This window comes from Furipterus horrens, unplaced genomic scaffold (genome assembly GCF_987537825.1).
Source record: "Furipterus horrens unplaced genomic scaffold, mFurHor1.1.pri manual_scaffold_17, whole genome shotgun sequence".
NCBI classification, from domain to species: Eukaryota; Metazoa; Chordata; class Mammalia; order Chiroptera; family Furipteridae; genus Furipterus; species Furipterus horrens.
In genome coordinates, this window is record NW_028327187.1 from 85,509,819 (window position 1) to 85,525,848 (window position 16,030).

The following is a 16,030-nucleotide window of genomic DNA, read 5'->3' on the forward strand; positions in this document are numbered from 1 at the left end:
AAAAAACTTTTACTCTGAAAAAGGCCCTGTTAAGAAGATGAAAGACAAGTTACCACCTCGGAGAAAATATTTGCAAGCCACATATCCACCAAAGTACTAGAATCTAGACTGTACAAAGAATTCTCACAATTCAACAATGAAAAACAAACACTACCAGATATTTGACTCAGGAGGATATACAGTTGACTAGTAAGCCCATGCTTAATTAACCATCATAAAACTGACATTATCCTGCTCTTCCCACTAGTCTTTAGTAAAACTCCCCAATTCTCCTGAAGCCAACCCTGGCCCTTCTTTTCTCCCTCTTTCTTTCTCCCAGCCTAAAAATGACTTCCCTGATTTTGCCCTCACAGGTTCTCTCTTTTCCTAAATTAGCACTCCTGTCTAATTCATGCTGTTGACCTTATCTTGGTGTCTGGAGGAAAGTAATCCTGGGGTAGTTAAATCTCACCAAATCAGGCCAGCCACAGAAAAGTGAGGCAAAGTGGGAAAGGGAGGAGGGATTTTAAGGTATGGGGTTACATGGGTTGAACACAATTGGGTTCAGACAATGAGATGTTTTTGGTGTTCCCCTCATCCAATGAATGGCCACCAAGTTTTTTCTTTATTCTTCTCAGATAAGAAAGAGAAACTAAAGCATGGACTAACCTCAGTTTTTCTATTCCCTAAGCAGCAAAGCCTTTGCTGTTCAAATCAGTGTTAAATGTGCCACTTAATGGTCAGCCAATTGACTTCTGGTTATTTCACATCCAAAATATGGTTGAAATGGAAGAGGAATGTCTGGTTAAGAGGCAGGCCAAATTATCCACTGCAAGTTATCCACTAGAGGAAAATTGGTGTGTGTGAGTGGGTGGGTGTGTTTGTGTGTGTGTGCACACATGTGTGCACATGTGTGATCCATAGGAACACAGAGATTCAGAATTAAAACATTGGAGGGCAGAGGTGCTCAGCATCCTTTGAAACTCCCAGGTGGAACCCAGGTCGGATGTACATCCTGCATGGACTTTCCTGCTCAGCCAGGATATCCCGTGTTTGTCAAAAGGACTGCACAGGGAAGCCCTAACCATTGTCCTTTCCAAAATCTACCAGTCAGCCCCTCCCAGCCTGCAGCAGCTACCACAGGCAGAGGAAGAGTAACTCTGGAAACGGTGTTATCAGCATCCTCCATGGATTTCCTCATCTCCTCCCCAGCCTTGTTAGCCCCAACCACCTTAGCATCCTCAAACAGAAATCTGGGAGGCTGGGATGGGGTCAACACCCTGAAGCCAGCCCTCTTTCTTTTGCCAAGACCTGCTTCATCACGGCCCTGAGCAGACAGCTGAAGGCTGCAGCTAGAGTCCTGGGCCCTGATGGAGCCCCGGCCGGGGCCTGAGGCTGCTGCTCTCCGCCCGGGCTGGCCGGCCCTGCTGCTTTGGTTCTCAGCCCTGAGCTGTTCTGTCTCCTTGCCAGCTCCTCCTTCTCCTTCTCTGGTGCCCCGAGTCAGAACCAGCTACAGTTTTGGAAGGACTTTCCTCGGCCTTGATAAATGCAATGCCTGCATTGGAACATCTATTTGCAAGAAGTTTTTTAAAGAAGAAATAAGGTCAGAATCTCAATCAGATAACTCTGAGGGGCAAAACTGTGTTCCCATGATGTACAGATGTCCAGTAGTTTGTTGAAAATGAGCCAGGATGTAATTTATGGGAGGGAACTGAAACAAAGCCATTTAATCGTAGTAGTAATGGGTCGAAGTTGGGGTAGAGAGGAGAGTAAGATGTGAAGCCAAATTACAGCCCTTAAATGCTAAGTCCAAAGTGTCCTTCTGACGTGAGGACTTAAAGTTTTCTTTTTTTTTTTTTTTAATGTTTATTTATTTTTAGAGAGATGGGAAGGGAGGGAGAAAGGGAGAGAGAGAGAGAGAAACATCAATGTGCAAGAGAAACATCAATTAGTTGCTTCTCACACACCCCCAACCCAGGCATGTACTTTGACTGGGGATTGAATCAGTAACCTTACAGTTCAAAGGCCCGTGTTCAATCCACTGACTCACACCAGCAAGGACTAAAGTTTTCTTTTTTATGAATGGAGTAGCCTGGGCCTATGCATTAACCAAGTTCATTTCTCATAGAGAAAGGAAAGTAAAATTTCTAGAAAGCCTATTATGTGACAGGCATTTTTAAGCTATTTTTATTTACTCCTCACAACCATTCTGGGAGTTAGTGTTTTCCACTCATTAGTCAGATCGTGAACTGAGACATACAAAGTTTAAGTGACTTGCTCAAGGTCACCACCTAATAAGTGGCAGATCTGGGATTTAAGCCAGGGTGGTTTGCTCCAAAGTTTCTAAACCATTTTTTTGTTGTGAGATATTGCCTTGATCAGAGGGAAACTCAAGTTTAATAAATTGTGATGCACACCACTCTCACCAAAAAATGGGATCACATTGAAATTCAGGCCTGTCAACACACAGTCAATTAGCCTTTAACATGGCCAAGACCCAGCAGCTGCTGTAGCAACATCATTATAACTTTGGTCATTGCCCTCAAGGGGTTTAAGAGGAGAAAGCGGTGTTACAAATAACAATAATAAGGCCTGGTCTGATGCAGGCCAGAAGTGAAGTGTAAAGGACCTTTGGGAGCTTGAGGAAATGGTTATTATTTCCAAATGGGGACTGGGGAAAAGTTTCTCCAAGAGAAGGCATTCTGAGCAAGACCTTAAAGGATGAGTTGAAATTTAGTGGCAGGGGAAGGGATTAAGCTAGAAGGACCAGCTTAAGCAAAGACCCAGAGGAGTGGGAAGAGGTGAAAAAAGTTTAGTGACTAGGGCATGGGGTGTATGTGGAGGTGTGGCAGGAGGAGGTTTGGAAGAGTCAGATGGTGTAGGGAGCTTTGAACACTGTGCCCAGGAATTGGGATCTTAACATGTGGACAAGTGATTCCCAGCCTTTTCAGTACTAAAGACCCTTTGTAATAAGCCTCTTCTCCTCTGTCCAACTCCAAGGACAATCTCAGATGTGTAAGAGTTGATGACTAAACAAAAGGCATTAATTTACAATAATTTATAATAATTTCCAGTCTGTATTAACCAAAGGCATATTTGATTATTCAACTAAGTTACTAAACAGAAATATCAAATAGAAAATATCAATCAAAAATGTTGAACTTCTTTTGCAAGATGGTAGATTTTGAATGGAGTTTATGTGAATTTTCCTTATTAGGTGTTTTTCAAAGGCATTTTGAAAGTTGAACCCAACCCCCACAGACACACAAATGGGGAAGCTCTATTGCAGGTAATGGTGAGGAAGATAAGTGTGGTAGGGAGAAGATGACACTTGTGTTTTGAAAGGACCTTATGGAAAGAAGTGTGCAGGGTAGACACGTGATGCTGGCAGGGGCCTGTCAGATCAGCTCTCTTAGACTAGGAGAAAGGTCATTGGTAACAAAGCAAGATAGGAGGGATGCTAGTAGGCTCAGCTAGAGAGTTATTTTGTTTCCAACTCGATCAATGTGAGGGGAAGTAAAGATGGAGATATCAAAAATGGTCAAGATTTCTCACCTAAAAAATGGGATGGAGAGGACCAAGAACACAGAGAATGTGGAGCTGATTCCTTGGAGAAAGGAGGCAGTGCGAATCGGACACATTTTAAGATATAAGAGAAGGAAATTAAGGGATTCAATGAAGGAAGAGCTCCAGGTTCACATCCTCCTCCAGATAAGTAAACAAAGTATATGAATCTTACAGTTGACTCTTCCCCAAGTGGTAATAAATGAAGTTCTTCTCACCAGGCAGGAATTGGCCAAATTCAGGAAGCATTTCACCAAATAAGTTTGTGTGCCATTCAACTTCAGGATATTACTTAAGCTCCCTCAGAATTCATTTTCCATGTATGCCTGAAAGGGAAGTGTGCTGATGCAAGCAGGAAGCCACCAGGCAGGGCAGGTTGCAGTTTATAGGTCTCCATGTGGAGAATGCACATTCCTTATCACAGAAAGAGCAGAGAGACAGTCAGTGGGTCTGGAGTGTGGACTTGTTTATAGTCCTTTTCTCTACATTGTTAATAACTTTTTTTTCTTATTTTGAAAGTAAAATCTGTTTATTTTAGAATTTTCAGGAAATACTGATTAAAGAAAGCACAAAATAAAAATCACATATAATTTCTCCACCAAAAGATCACCCATTTATTAACATTTGGGTATATATCATCCTTGTCACTTTTTTTTCTAAGTATGGATTAAATTTTTTTCAAAAAAATATGATCATACTATGTATACTCTTTTGTAAACTTTTATTTAACAATATACAGGGTGTCCCCCAAAAATGTATACACACTTTAAATAATTATAAAGTTGGTGTTTATTAAAATACATCTCATTTTCAAAATGTAATAGAGTCTACAGACATTATATAATTGTTTTGTCAATGCCTGTTTTCAAACTGACATCCGTTCTGGCCCAGGCACTACTGACAACACAAAGCAATGGAATCACAAACATCACGAAACATTTTGTTTGGTATTTGTGTGCATTCTCATTCAATGGCTGCTCTCAATTCAGCAACTGTTGCAGGTTTCATAGCGTAGACTTTGTCTTTTAAGTATCCCCATAAAAAAAAAGTCTAGTGGTGTGAGGTCTGGTGAACGCGCAGGGTATTCCATGAAACCCCTTCGTCCAATCCACCTGATTGGCAAGATCTCATCAAGGTAGGATCTAACATAGTGGTGGTACTGTGGGGGAGCCCCATCTTGCTGTTTTGTGATGTTTGCAATTCCAAAGCTTCACATTGTCAGCCATGCCTGGACCAGAACGGACATCAGTTTGAAAATGGGCATTGACAAAACAATTAAATAATGTCTGTAGATTCTATTACATTTTGAAAATGAAACGTATTTTAATAAACACCAACTTTATAATTATTTAAAGGGTGTATACATTTTTGGGGGGGACACCCTGTATTTAAAAATATTTTGGTAACATCTTTTTGATTTTTCAGTAGCTTCATTCAATTGTATCAATCAACCAAAATATATTTAACTGATCCACTGTTGTGGGGCAAGTAGGTTTTTTTTCACTTTTCACTTTTTCACTTTTCAGTATTATAAACAGTGCTATGTTGACCATTCCTGTGGCTAGACCTTTGTACATATCAATGATTAATTTCTATGACAAACTCCTAAAATATATCTGTCATATAAATCAAAATATCCTGTATTTTTTGACACAGAAATCACATATATATGATAGATAGATAGATATCCAAATGGAGACTTCTACTTATAGAGCTCACTTCTTGCATACTCACGAATATTTAATATTACTAGTATTTTACTCTGTATTTCTCCTGAATTGAGTCCTTTTCTTTTTTCAGGATTACTTGCCATTTGTATTTCTTCTTTGCTAAATTGTCTACAAATTTTCATCTTTTGCCTCTTTCTAACAGTGTATTTGTTTATCTTGTTCTTGTTTAAATCTCCAAACTTTTCTCTACTTTTAAAAATGATTATAATGATACCTTAAGAGAAAGCCTATCCAGAACTCTCAGATATTTGGCTGAAATGCTATAGTCAGAGAAACATTAACACCCCATTTCTGGTCTTCATTAAGGATTAGGCAATGCTTGTTGTTCAACAACAAATAGAGTATGAGCTTTCCAGGCTGGCTAGGTAAGCTGAAGACACATGATTGGTAGATGAATATTACCAGTCCTTCATTTCCTTATCTTTTCTTGGGTGAGAATGTTAATAATGAATCTGATGCTTCCCATACTCAACCATTGACCTTTGAACATCTGAATGTTTTCAGTATCAATTTTCCCATGCATTCCATGTTGACTTTCAAATCTTGAATGAAAAAAGTTAAGGGAAGCTAGAAAAATGAATAAAACTGATTGACATATCCTTCCTACTGAAAATTCCTATTGTAAAATCCTAAGTGATGATGCCAACTGGCAAGATCTACCAGAATTTGATTGATCAGTATTTGTATGTGCAGGTAAAAGATGGGAGGGAAAGGAGTACTTAGTGGCACTATTTCTGATCAGAATCACTCATAGGGATTCCTAGGCTCTTACTAGGATGGATGCCTTAACTCACCTTCCTTATTATACCCACTTGGCCTTACATCCCCACTCCCAATCCCAAATTCTTTTATTAAATATATTTTATTGATTATGTTGTTACAGCAGTCCCAATTTCTTTTCTTTTGCTCCCTCCTGCCCAGTATCCCCTTCCCTCCAGCAATCCCACCCCCCTTAGTTCACGTCTATGAGTTGCGTATATAAGTTCTTTGGTTTCACCCTTTCCTATATTATTCTTAACTTCCCCTGTCTATTTTGTACCAAATGATTATGCTTCTTAATCCCTGCACTATTTCCCCATTTCTCCCCTTCCCCCTCCCAGCTGATAGCCCTGCAAATGATCCCCACACCTATGATTCTGTTCCTGTTCTGGTTGTTTGCTTAGTTTGTTTTTGTTTTTATTTTTTAGATTCAGTTGTTGATAGTTGTAAGTCCAAATTCTTAAAGAATTTCTAAATTATTCTGAGTAGTAGAAGGCTCACATTAAAATAAGTAAATCATTAGGCTTGATTTTGCCTTCCCTTCTCCTTGTCCTTGTATGTCTCCTTCACCTCAGAAGATGAGTAATTATTGTTCTAACTCACTTCCTCAAATCAAGTCAAGGTGTTGGAAGCAGCAGGTCTTAGAGCTTATGGCAAAAGGATCTACACATCATCTACACATTCAGTCATCCATACATGCACCCAGCCATCCATCCATCTATCCATCCATCCATTCACTCACCCAGGCATTATTCCATGCATTCTTCCACCCAACCATCACTCTGTGCATCTAGCCCTTATCTATCTGTATATCGAAACACCCATTCATCCATCCCTCCATCAACCCAACTAAAATGTATTCAGCACTAATTTGGTGTTAAGCACTCCACTAGGTACTGAGGAGGTTACTTTCTACTGAAAAGGCAGAGACATAAACAAATGGTTAAAGCAGAGTGTGAGGACTATGGTAAATACACAGAATCTCATGAGAGCATACAGGAGGAAACTTTTATCTCAACTAGGAGATGAATGAGTGAGAATCAGAAAAAATAATACCTGTCTGATTTTGAAAGGGTTGGTTAAGAATTATCCTGGCAAGAAAGAGGAAGAAAGTATGATAGACAAAGGGATTAGCACATGACAAGGTGAGTGGAGGCCCAGGCCCAAAATGATGTGGCTTAGCCAAGAATGGTTAATGGTTTGGTGAGACCAAATCAAGCTTGTAAGGAGAATAACAGGAGATGGACCTAGAAAGAGCATTATGGATTGCTCTAAGAAGAACAAACTGTGTCTTGGGAGATTTGGGAAGATGCTGGATGTTTCAAGGGTTCTGTGCACAGCTGAAAGATAGAGAAGAAGGAAGAGAGACAAGAAATATTTAGGAAGGCATACCTATATAATTAGTCTTTGACTGGATGCAAGCATAGCCCCTGGCTGGTTTGGCTCAGTGGATTGAGCGTCGGCCTGCGAGCTAAGTGTCGCTGGTTCGATCTTCCAGTCAGGGCACATCAGAGAAGGAAAACTCTGACTCCAAAAAACCTCCGCTGCCTTGCGGCATACCTCTTCAGGGGAAAGGCTAAGGGAGTAAACCCCGACAGAAAATCCGGAGCCGGAGTCCCTAAGGCGGTTTGACGTTGTAGTCAACACCGGCAACTCCTGCGGCGCACCTGAAGCCAAGCTGTATTGACTCCGTCTTTCCCTTGGACCCTTCAGCTGCGAAGAGAGGGGGGGTCTGCTGCATGGGCAACAGCAGACCCTCCATATCACCCTGCCCAGGCTCTGTAGCTTCAGCTTCACTGGAGAGGACACTCCAGCGTCATCGCAAGATGTCGATTCAACACGGGAGGAGACTGCACAGCCATTCTCAGCGGTGCAGATAGACTCTTAAGAAGCTACACCATCGTCTCTCGAGACGGACGGCTGCCGACGACGAGGATGCAAGCATGAGAAGTATACGAGAGAAGGAGGCATTTTATCCTCATTCAATGCTGTTGCTCTCCACACTCCCACCCTGCCTTCCAGCTCTGGGAAACTATGATCCTGATTTTTCATACTTCAACCAAGTGAAGACTTGGCCAGCCTCACTTCAAACATGCTCATGATCTCAGTTCAGAAGAAAGTTTATAATGCTGCCTGTGTTTTGAGGTTTTCCAAATTTCAGAACATTAACATATCTTGGAATGAAATAAAAATGAATAAAAAGTTCAAATGAATAAAAACGAATATAGTTCAGTGAATAAAAGGCAGGGTTCATTTTCTCACTGACATTCTTCTGTTAAAAAAGTAGGTAACCAAAGTGTTAAGAATATACATGTTTCCCATTCCATGTCGTAAACTTACTACCATTTTGAATGAGGGAGAAATGTGGCTTGTAAATTTTTGTCCTGAATTGATCCTTGAGCCACTCCTAAATGTGCACCAACCATCCCTTATAGGTTACCTACCAAGTCATGGCTGTCTTCAAAGCAAAGCCTACTCATGTGGTGGGGACAGAAAAAAACATTATCTTGTCCCACAGGGCAGGATGTTCCTCTTCACATCACCCCCACTAGCTGGAAGATAAGAAGCCCTGAGATCTGTCCCTCTCTGCTATTAATTGTCTGTAACTCACTCATCAGAGAAGTAGCTTTCAATTTTCTTATCCTCAAAATATGGGGAAGGGAGTAGGGACAAAAGGATCTTTAAGGACCTGCTGGATATAACCCACAATAATGTCACCAATCTGTCCCAAGTAGCTGATTTATAAAATGGATGATATAGGACTAAGCAATGGCAAAATGGCAAGCTCTGAAGCCTTGAATGTTGCTTCTTTCCTTTCCTGGTTGTGTGACATTGGGCAAGTTACTTTTAACTTCTATGTGCCGCAGTTTCCTCAATAGTACTGACCTCACAGGCTTATTGAAAGGTTCAACTGAATTGATATATGGAAAGCATTTAACAAAATGACTGGAACGTGTGTTTCATAACTGTGTGTTGCTAAAATCATTATTTAAGAGAGCCACCTAGTTGTAATTCCTTAGTCACAGGCCTTTTGTATTGGGAGGGGTGGGAGGAAGAGGTTGAACATCCACGAGCAGGAAGAGCTGCAGGAAACAGGCAGACAAACTTGCCTCAGAGACGTAGGCCATTCCTTATCCTCCCAGAAGAAATGATCATTGCCCATGGTTGTCCTGAAAATTCCAGTAAAATTGACTCATTGCAAGTTCACAGTGTTTCATCTTTTTAACTAAATTTGTGGCGATGTTCTAGCACAGAATTCTTTGTGCCTATTTCCTGGCAATTTGAATAGTCCTGAATTGCAGAAGGTCCTTATTGACTGTTTCCACTAGAGCCCCTTCTTCAAAAAGCTTGTGGTCTCTTACAATAAAGCTCTGTCATATAAGTGAGGAAACAAAACAATGTAGAGTTTAGGGCTAATCAAACTGCTAATTCTTCCAAAACTTATTATCACGAAGCTACCCAAAAATGCCCATGAATAAGAATTTAAAGATGCTTATTTAAATTAAGTATATAATGTATCTTATAAGCCTAATTTTTGTTTTCAGTATGACCCTAAATTATTAATAATAATGAAGGTAAATGTTGCCTCACTAATTTTTATACATAAATCAGAAGTTGATTTTATTAATTTATTTATTGTTTTTCTGTTAAAGTGGTCCCACTTTTTCTCCCATTGCTCCTCCCCTCCCTTCTCCCACAGTCAATCCCCACCCCATTGTCCATGTCTATGGGTCACTTATACAAGTTACTTGATTAGACCCTTCCTCTACTATCCCTATTCTCTCCCTCCCACCTCCTCCCTGCTCACTGTTAGTCTGCTCCTGTTTACATGCCTCTGGATCAATTTTGATCATTCGCTTGTGCTGTTCGTTAGTTTCCTGTATTAGGTGATATCATATGGTATTTGTCTTTTATTGCCTGGCTTATTTTACTAAGCATAATTCTCTCCAGTTCTATCCATGTTGTTGGAAATGGTAGGAGTTCCTTCTATCTTTCTGCTGCATAGTATTCCATTGTGTAAATGTACCACAGTTTCTTGATCCAGTCATCTACAGATGGGCACTTAGGTTGTTTCCAGGACATAGCTACTATAGAGCTGCTATGAACATAGGGGTGCATGGGTTCTTCTGAATTGGTGTTTCAGGATTCTTCAGGTATAATCCTAGCAGTGGAATCACTGGATCAAAAGGCAGTTCCATTTTTAGTTTTCTGAAGAAATTCATACTGTTTTCCATAGTGGCTGCATCAGTCTGCATTCGCACCAACAGTGCACTAGGGTTCTCTTTTCTCTGCATCCTCACCAGCACTTGTTGTTTGTTGATTTGTTGATATTGGCCATTCTGACCAGTGTGAAGTGATATCTCATTGTGGTTTTCACTTGCATCTCTGATGCCTAATGGTGTTGAGCGTTCTTTCATATGCCTATGGACCCTCTGTAGGTCCTCTTTGGAGAGGTGTCTGTTCAGGTTCTTTGTCCATTTTTTAATTGGATTGACTGTCTTCTTGGTGTTGAGTCATATAAGTTCTTTATATATTTTGGAAATCAATTCCTTCTCTGAGGTATGATTGGCAAATATGTTTTCCCATATGGTTGATTTCCTTTTCATCTTGCTGATGTTTTCTTTTGCTGAGCAGAAACTCTAGTTTGATGTAGTCCCATTTGTTTATTCTTTCGTTTAGTTCCTTTGCCTTAGGAGATGTATCAGTGAAAATATTGCTATGTGGGATATCTGACATTTTCCTGCCTATGTTTTCTTCTGGGACCTTTACGATGTCACAGCTTACATTTAAGTATTTTATCCCTCTTGAGTTTACTCTGGTGTATGGTGCAAGTTGGTGGTCTAGTTTCATTTTTTTGCATGTCCCTGTCCAGTTCTCCCAGCACCATTTGTTGAAGAGACTCTTTTTCCTCCGTTTTATGTTCCTTCTCCTTTTGTCAAGTATTAGTTGTCCATATAGTCCTGGGTTTATTTCTGGGCTCTCTATTATGTTCCATTGATCTATATGTCTGTTCTTATGCCAACACCAAACTGTTTTGATTGCAGTGGTCTTATAATATAGTTTCATATTAGGTATTGTGATTCCTCCTACTGTGTTCTTCTGCCTCACAGTTGCTATGGCTATTTAGGGTCCTTTTTGGTTCCATATAAATTTTTGAAGTGTTTGTTCTAGGTCTGTGTAATATGTCACTGATATTTTAATAGGAATTGCATTAAATCTATAAATTGCTTTGGGTAGTAGGAAATTTTATTGATGTTGATTCTTACTATCCATGAACATGCTTCCATTTATTTGTATCTTCCTTAATTTCTTTCTTCAGTGTTATGTAGTTTTCCAAGTACAGGTCTTTTACTTCCTTGGTTAAGTTTATTCCTAGGTACTGTATTTTTCTTGTTGCTATAGTAAATGGGATTTTTTTCTAGTTTCTATCTCTGATATTTTATTGCTGGTATACAGAAGTGCCTTCTATTTCTGGACATTAACTATGTACCCTGCTATTTTGCAAAATTCACTTATAATGTTGAGTACTTTTTTTGAGGGGGCAATAGGGTTTTCTATGAGTACATAGTACTCTACCATGTTGTCTGCAGATACAATTTTACTTCTTTTCCAATTTGGATGCCTTTTATTTCTTTTTCTTGTCTGATTGCTGTGGCTAGAACTTATAATTGTATGTTGAATAGGAGTGGAGAGAGTGGACATCCTTGTCTTGTTCCTGATCTCAGGGGAAATGTGTTCAATTTTTGCCCATTGAGTATGATGTTGGCTTCAGATTTCTTGTATAATGGCCTTTATTATGTTGAGATATGCCTCCTCTATTCCCATTTTGCTGAGTGTTTTCATCATAAATTGGTGTTGTACTTTTATCAAATGCTTTTTCAGCATCTGTTGATATGATCATGTGATTTTTGTCTTTCATTTTGTTTATGTGGTATATTACATTTATTGATTTGTGAATATTAAACCATCCTTGCATCCTTGGGATGAATCCCAGTTGATCATGGTGTATGATATTTTTAACGTGTTGCAGGATCCAGTTTGCCAAATTTTGTTGATGATTTTATCATCAGTTCTCATCAGAGATATCAGCCTGTAACTTTCTTTCTTTGTTGTATCTTGACCTGCTTTTGGGATTAGGGTAATACTGGCTTCATAGAAAGAGTTTGGGAGTCTTCCCTCTTCTTGGATTTTTTGGAATAGTTTAAGAAATATAGGATTTAGTTCTTCCCTAAATGTTTTGTAAAATTCGCCTGTGAAGCTATCTAGTCCAGGCTTTTTTGTGCTGGGACTTTTTTGATTCCAGCTTCAATTTCACTAGTTGTTATCAGTCTACTCAGGCTTTCTATTTCTTCTTGATTCAGTTTTGGAAGATTATATGTTTCCAGAAATTGGTCCATTTCATATAGATTGTCAAATTTCTTGTCATACAGTTGTTCATAGTAATCTCTTACAATCCTTTGTATTTCTGTGGTATCGGTGGTGATTCTACTCTTTCAGTCCTGATTTTGTTTATTTGGGTCTTCTCTCTTTTTTACTTCATAAGCCTGGTTAAAGGCTTGTCAATTTTGTTTATCTTTTCAAAGAACCTGCTCCTACTTTTGTTGATCTTTTGAATTGTTAGTTTAGTCTCTATATCATTTAATTCTGCTCTGATCTTGATGATTTCTCTCCTTCTACTCACTCTGGACTTCGTTTGTTTTTGTTCTAGTTCTTGTAGCTGTAGGGTTAGATATTTTTTATTTGAGATTCTTCTATCCTTTTTAGGTAGGCCTGTGTTGCTGTGAACTTTGCTCTCAGGACTGCTTTTGCTGTGTCCCATAGGTTTTGGGTTGTTGTGTGTTCATTACCATTTGTTTCCAGAAACTTCTTGATTTCTTCCTTGATGTCATTGTTAGCCCATTCATTATTTAATAGCATGTTATTCATTCTCCATGAGTTTGAGTGTTTTGAGTTTTTTCCTTAAGGTTGATTTATAGTTTCAAGGCTTTGTGATCTGAAAAGATGCTTGATATAATTTCAGTTTTCTTGAATTTGTTGAGGTTTGTTTTGTGTCCTACTGTGTGGTCTATCTTTGAAAATGTTCCATGTGCACTTGAAAAGAATGTATATTTTGCTTCTTTGGGGTGAAAAGTTCTATATATATCAACTAAGTCCATCTGATCTAGAGTGTTGTTCAATGCCTCAGTATCCTTGCTGTTTCTTTGCTTCAAAGATCTGTCTATTGTTGACAATGGAGTGTTAAAGTCCCCTAATATGAGTGTGTTGCTGTCAATATCCTTCTTGTAGTCTTCCAACATTTTCCTTATATATTTGGGTGCTCCTATGTTGGGTGCATATATGTTTACTAGGGTTATATCTTCTTGATTGATTGTTCCCTTAAGTATTATAAAATCTCCTTCTTTGTCTCTTTCTATGGCCATTTGCTGTGAAATCTGTTGTCTTATATATGTATGGCTACCCCAGCTTCTTTTTTCATGTCCATTTTCTTGGAATACTTTTTTCCATCCCTTCACTTTCAGTCTCTGTAGATCTTTTGTTTTGAGGTGGGTCTCTTGTAGACAGCATATATATGAGTCATGTTTTCACATGCATTTCACTACCCTATGTCTTTTGATTGGTGCATTTAATCCATTTACGTTTAAGGTTATTACTGACAGGTAATTATTAATTGTGACTTTTTCCCTTTCTACCTGTGTTCCTCTCCCTCTCTCTTTTCTTCTTTTTCTTAAAGCATTCCCTTTAGCATGTCTTGCAATGCTGGTTTGGTGGAGATGTATTCTTTTAGTCTTCCTTTGTCTGGGATACTCCTTATTTCACCTCCCATTTTGAAAGAGAGCCTTGCTAGGAGAGTAGTCTTGTTTGTAGGCCTTTGTTTTTCATTGCTTGAAATATTTTTGGTCATTCCCTTCTGGCTTGTAGTGTTTCTGTTGAGAAATCCACTTATAGCCTTATAGGCGCTCCCTTGTATATTATTTGCTGTTTTTTTCTTGCTCCCTTTAGGATTCTCTCTTTGTTTTTGAGTGTTGCCATTTTAATTATGATGTGCCTTGCAGTGGGCTTCCTTGGGTTCATCTTCATTGGGACCCTCTGTGCTTCCTGTATTTGTGAAACTTTGTCTCTCCTCGTGTTCGGGAAGTTTTTTGTCATTTTTCAAACAGGTTTTCTATCCCTTGCTCCTCTTCTTCTCCTTCTGGTATCCCTAAGATACAGATGGTATTATTCTTCATATTGTCCTGCAGTTCTTTTAAACCCTCTTCATTCTTTGTCAGTCTTTTTCATTTCGTTACACTGTCTGGAATTTTTTTCTATGTTGCCCTCTAACTCACTGATCTGATCCTCTGCTTCATTTAGCCTGCTTTTGATTGCTGCTACTGTGTTCTTCAGTTCAGAAATTGTTCTTCACTTCTTCCTGGCTCTTATTGATAGTTTCCATGTCCTTTTTCATGCTGGTGTAGTTCTCAGTAGTTTCTTGTAGCTTCCCTGGAGTTCTTTGTAGTTTTGCTTAGAGTTCATTGTAGTTTTCTCTGATTTTGTTGAATTCATTGAGCTTCCTTATTACCATTGTTTTGAATTCCATGTCTGATAGTTTGCTTGCTTCTATTTCATCTATCTCTCATTCTGGGAATTCCTCCTGTCCATTTGATGTGTTGTTTCTTCATCTCTTCATTTTATGTGGCTCTTCTTGTTTGTTTCTGCTTCTTAGACTGATCTGCTTTAACTTCCTGCTTTTGCATTGTGACTGTCTGTGGTAGGAGTTCTCTGGGATTCAGTGGTGAATACTTCTTGATCTCCTGAATTTGATGCTCTTGGGATGCTTTTTATGCCTTTTACTTGGGCTGTATGGTAGAATTTTGGTTTTGATTGCTGTTGTGTCTCTCTTTGGTGGGTCTGTCCCTCCAGCTAGCTGAGTGACAGTCACTCTGCCCACTTCATTTTGTAAACAGTTGTTGAGCTGATGCTAAAACAAAGCCACCTGCTCAGGCAAGAATCCCACACCCACAAAGATATCCCCCATCCTCAATCACCATATCAATTGCTAATAAACCATTATTAATAAGGATGTAAAAAAATTGAGACTATTATAAGAAAGGAAAAATAAATAAGGGTTGACTACCTGAAAGAAAATGATTTTTGAGAGGGGAAAGGGAGGAGCAATAATAGTAGCAAGTAGGAACAAAGCAATGAGAAAAAGAAAGTAAAATTTATATTGTATATTAAAAAGAGAAGGATGAAGGTGGAATGAATTAAGAGAGGGGAAACATGTAGTGTTAGACTTAAACAGAGGTTGTAAAATATATATATATAGCATATGAAAGAACCAACACAAACAGAGAGAAAAAAATAATAAGGAAAATGAATAAGAAAAAAAAAAAAGCCCCAAATTAGAGAAAAAATTTCACCACAGCACTAACAGTAACAGCTAAGATTAATGTAGGTGGAATGGGAGTAAGAGGTAAAAAAGAAAGAAAGAGAAGCTTAAGAGATGTCTGGAGGAAAGAGAAGTGATTTTGAGATGACAGAGGGAGCAGTAATACTTAGAGTGAGGAATGAAAACCAGGCTAAGACAGGGAAAATTTCAAATTTAAAGTGAGAGAAGGAAAGGGCTGGAGGAAGGTACAGATGGATTAGGAGAGGGGAACAATAAGGTTTGAGATTTGAAACACCAGAATAGTGAAGATCTATGAATAAAGTTGCAGGAATGTTACAGTTTGGTCAAGGTGGAGATAGAGTAAGTGCATTTTATGATTGAAAAAAGAAGAGGCTAGAGACGTAAGAAAAAATGAGTGCCAATTGGAAATGAGTGGTAGTAAGAGAAAATATAGAATTGAAAACAAAGATAAGAGGAGGAAATCAAATGGTAAAATTGATTGAGAAAAGGGAGGAGCAAAAATATGTGATTTAAAATAAACTATAACATAAATACTATTTACTTATAATGCATAGACTGGGAAGACAAAGAATGACTATTTAAAGGATATGTATGAGAAGGTCACAGT

At 38.8% G+C, this 16,030-nt stretch overlaps 1 protein-coding gene across 1 annotated transcript in view; it reads left to right on the forward strand.

Moving 5' to 3' along the window:
* The first annotated feature begins 1,239 nt into the window (after positions 1-1,239).
* The window catches only part of DIPK2B (divergent protein kinase domain 2B), an 81,251-nt gene continuing 66,460 nt past the window's right edge, over positions 1,240-16,030 (forward strand). The window contains exon 1 of the mRNA XM_090264108.1: positions 1,240-1,582. Coding sequence (XP_090120234.1) covers positions 1,350-1,582 — 233 coding nt within the window. The 5' untranslated portion in view covers positions 1,240-1,349. The remainder of the gene's footprint in view (positions 1,583-16,030) is intronic.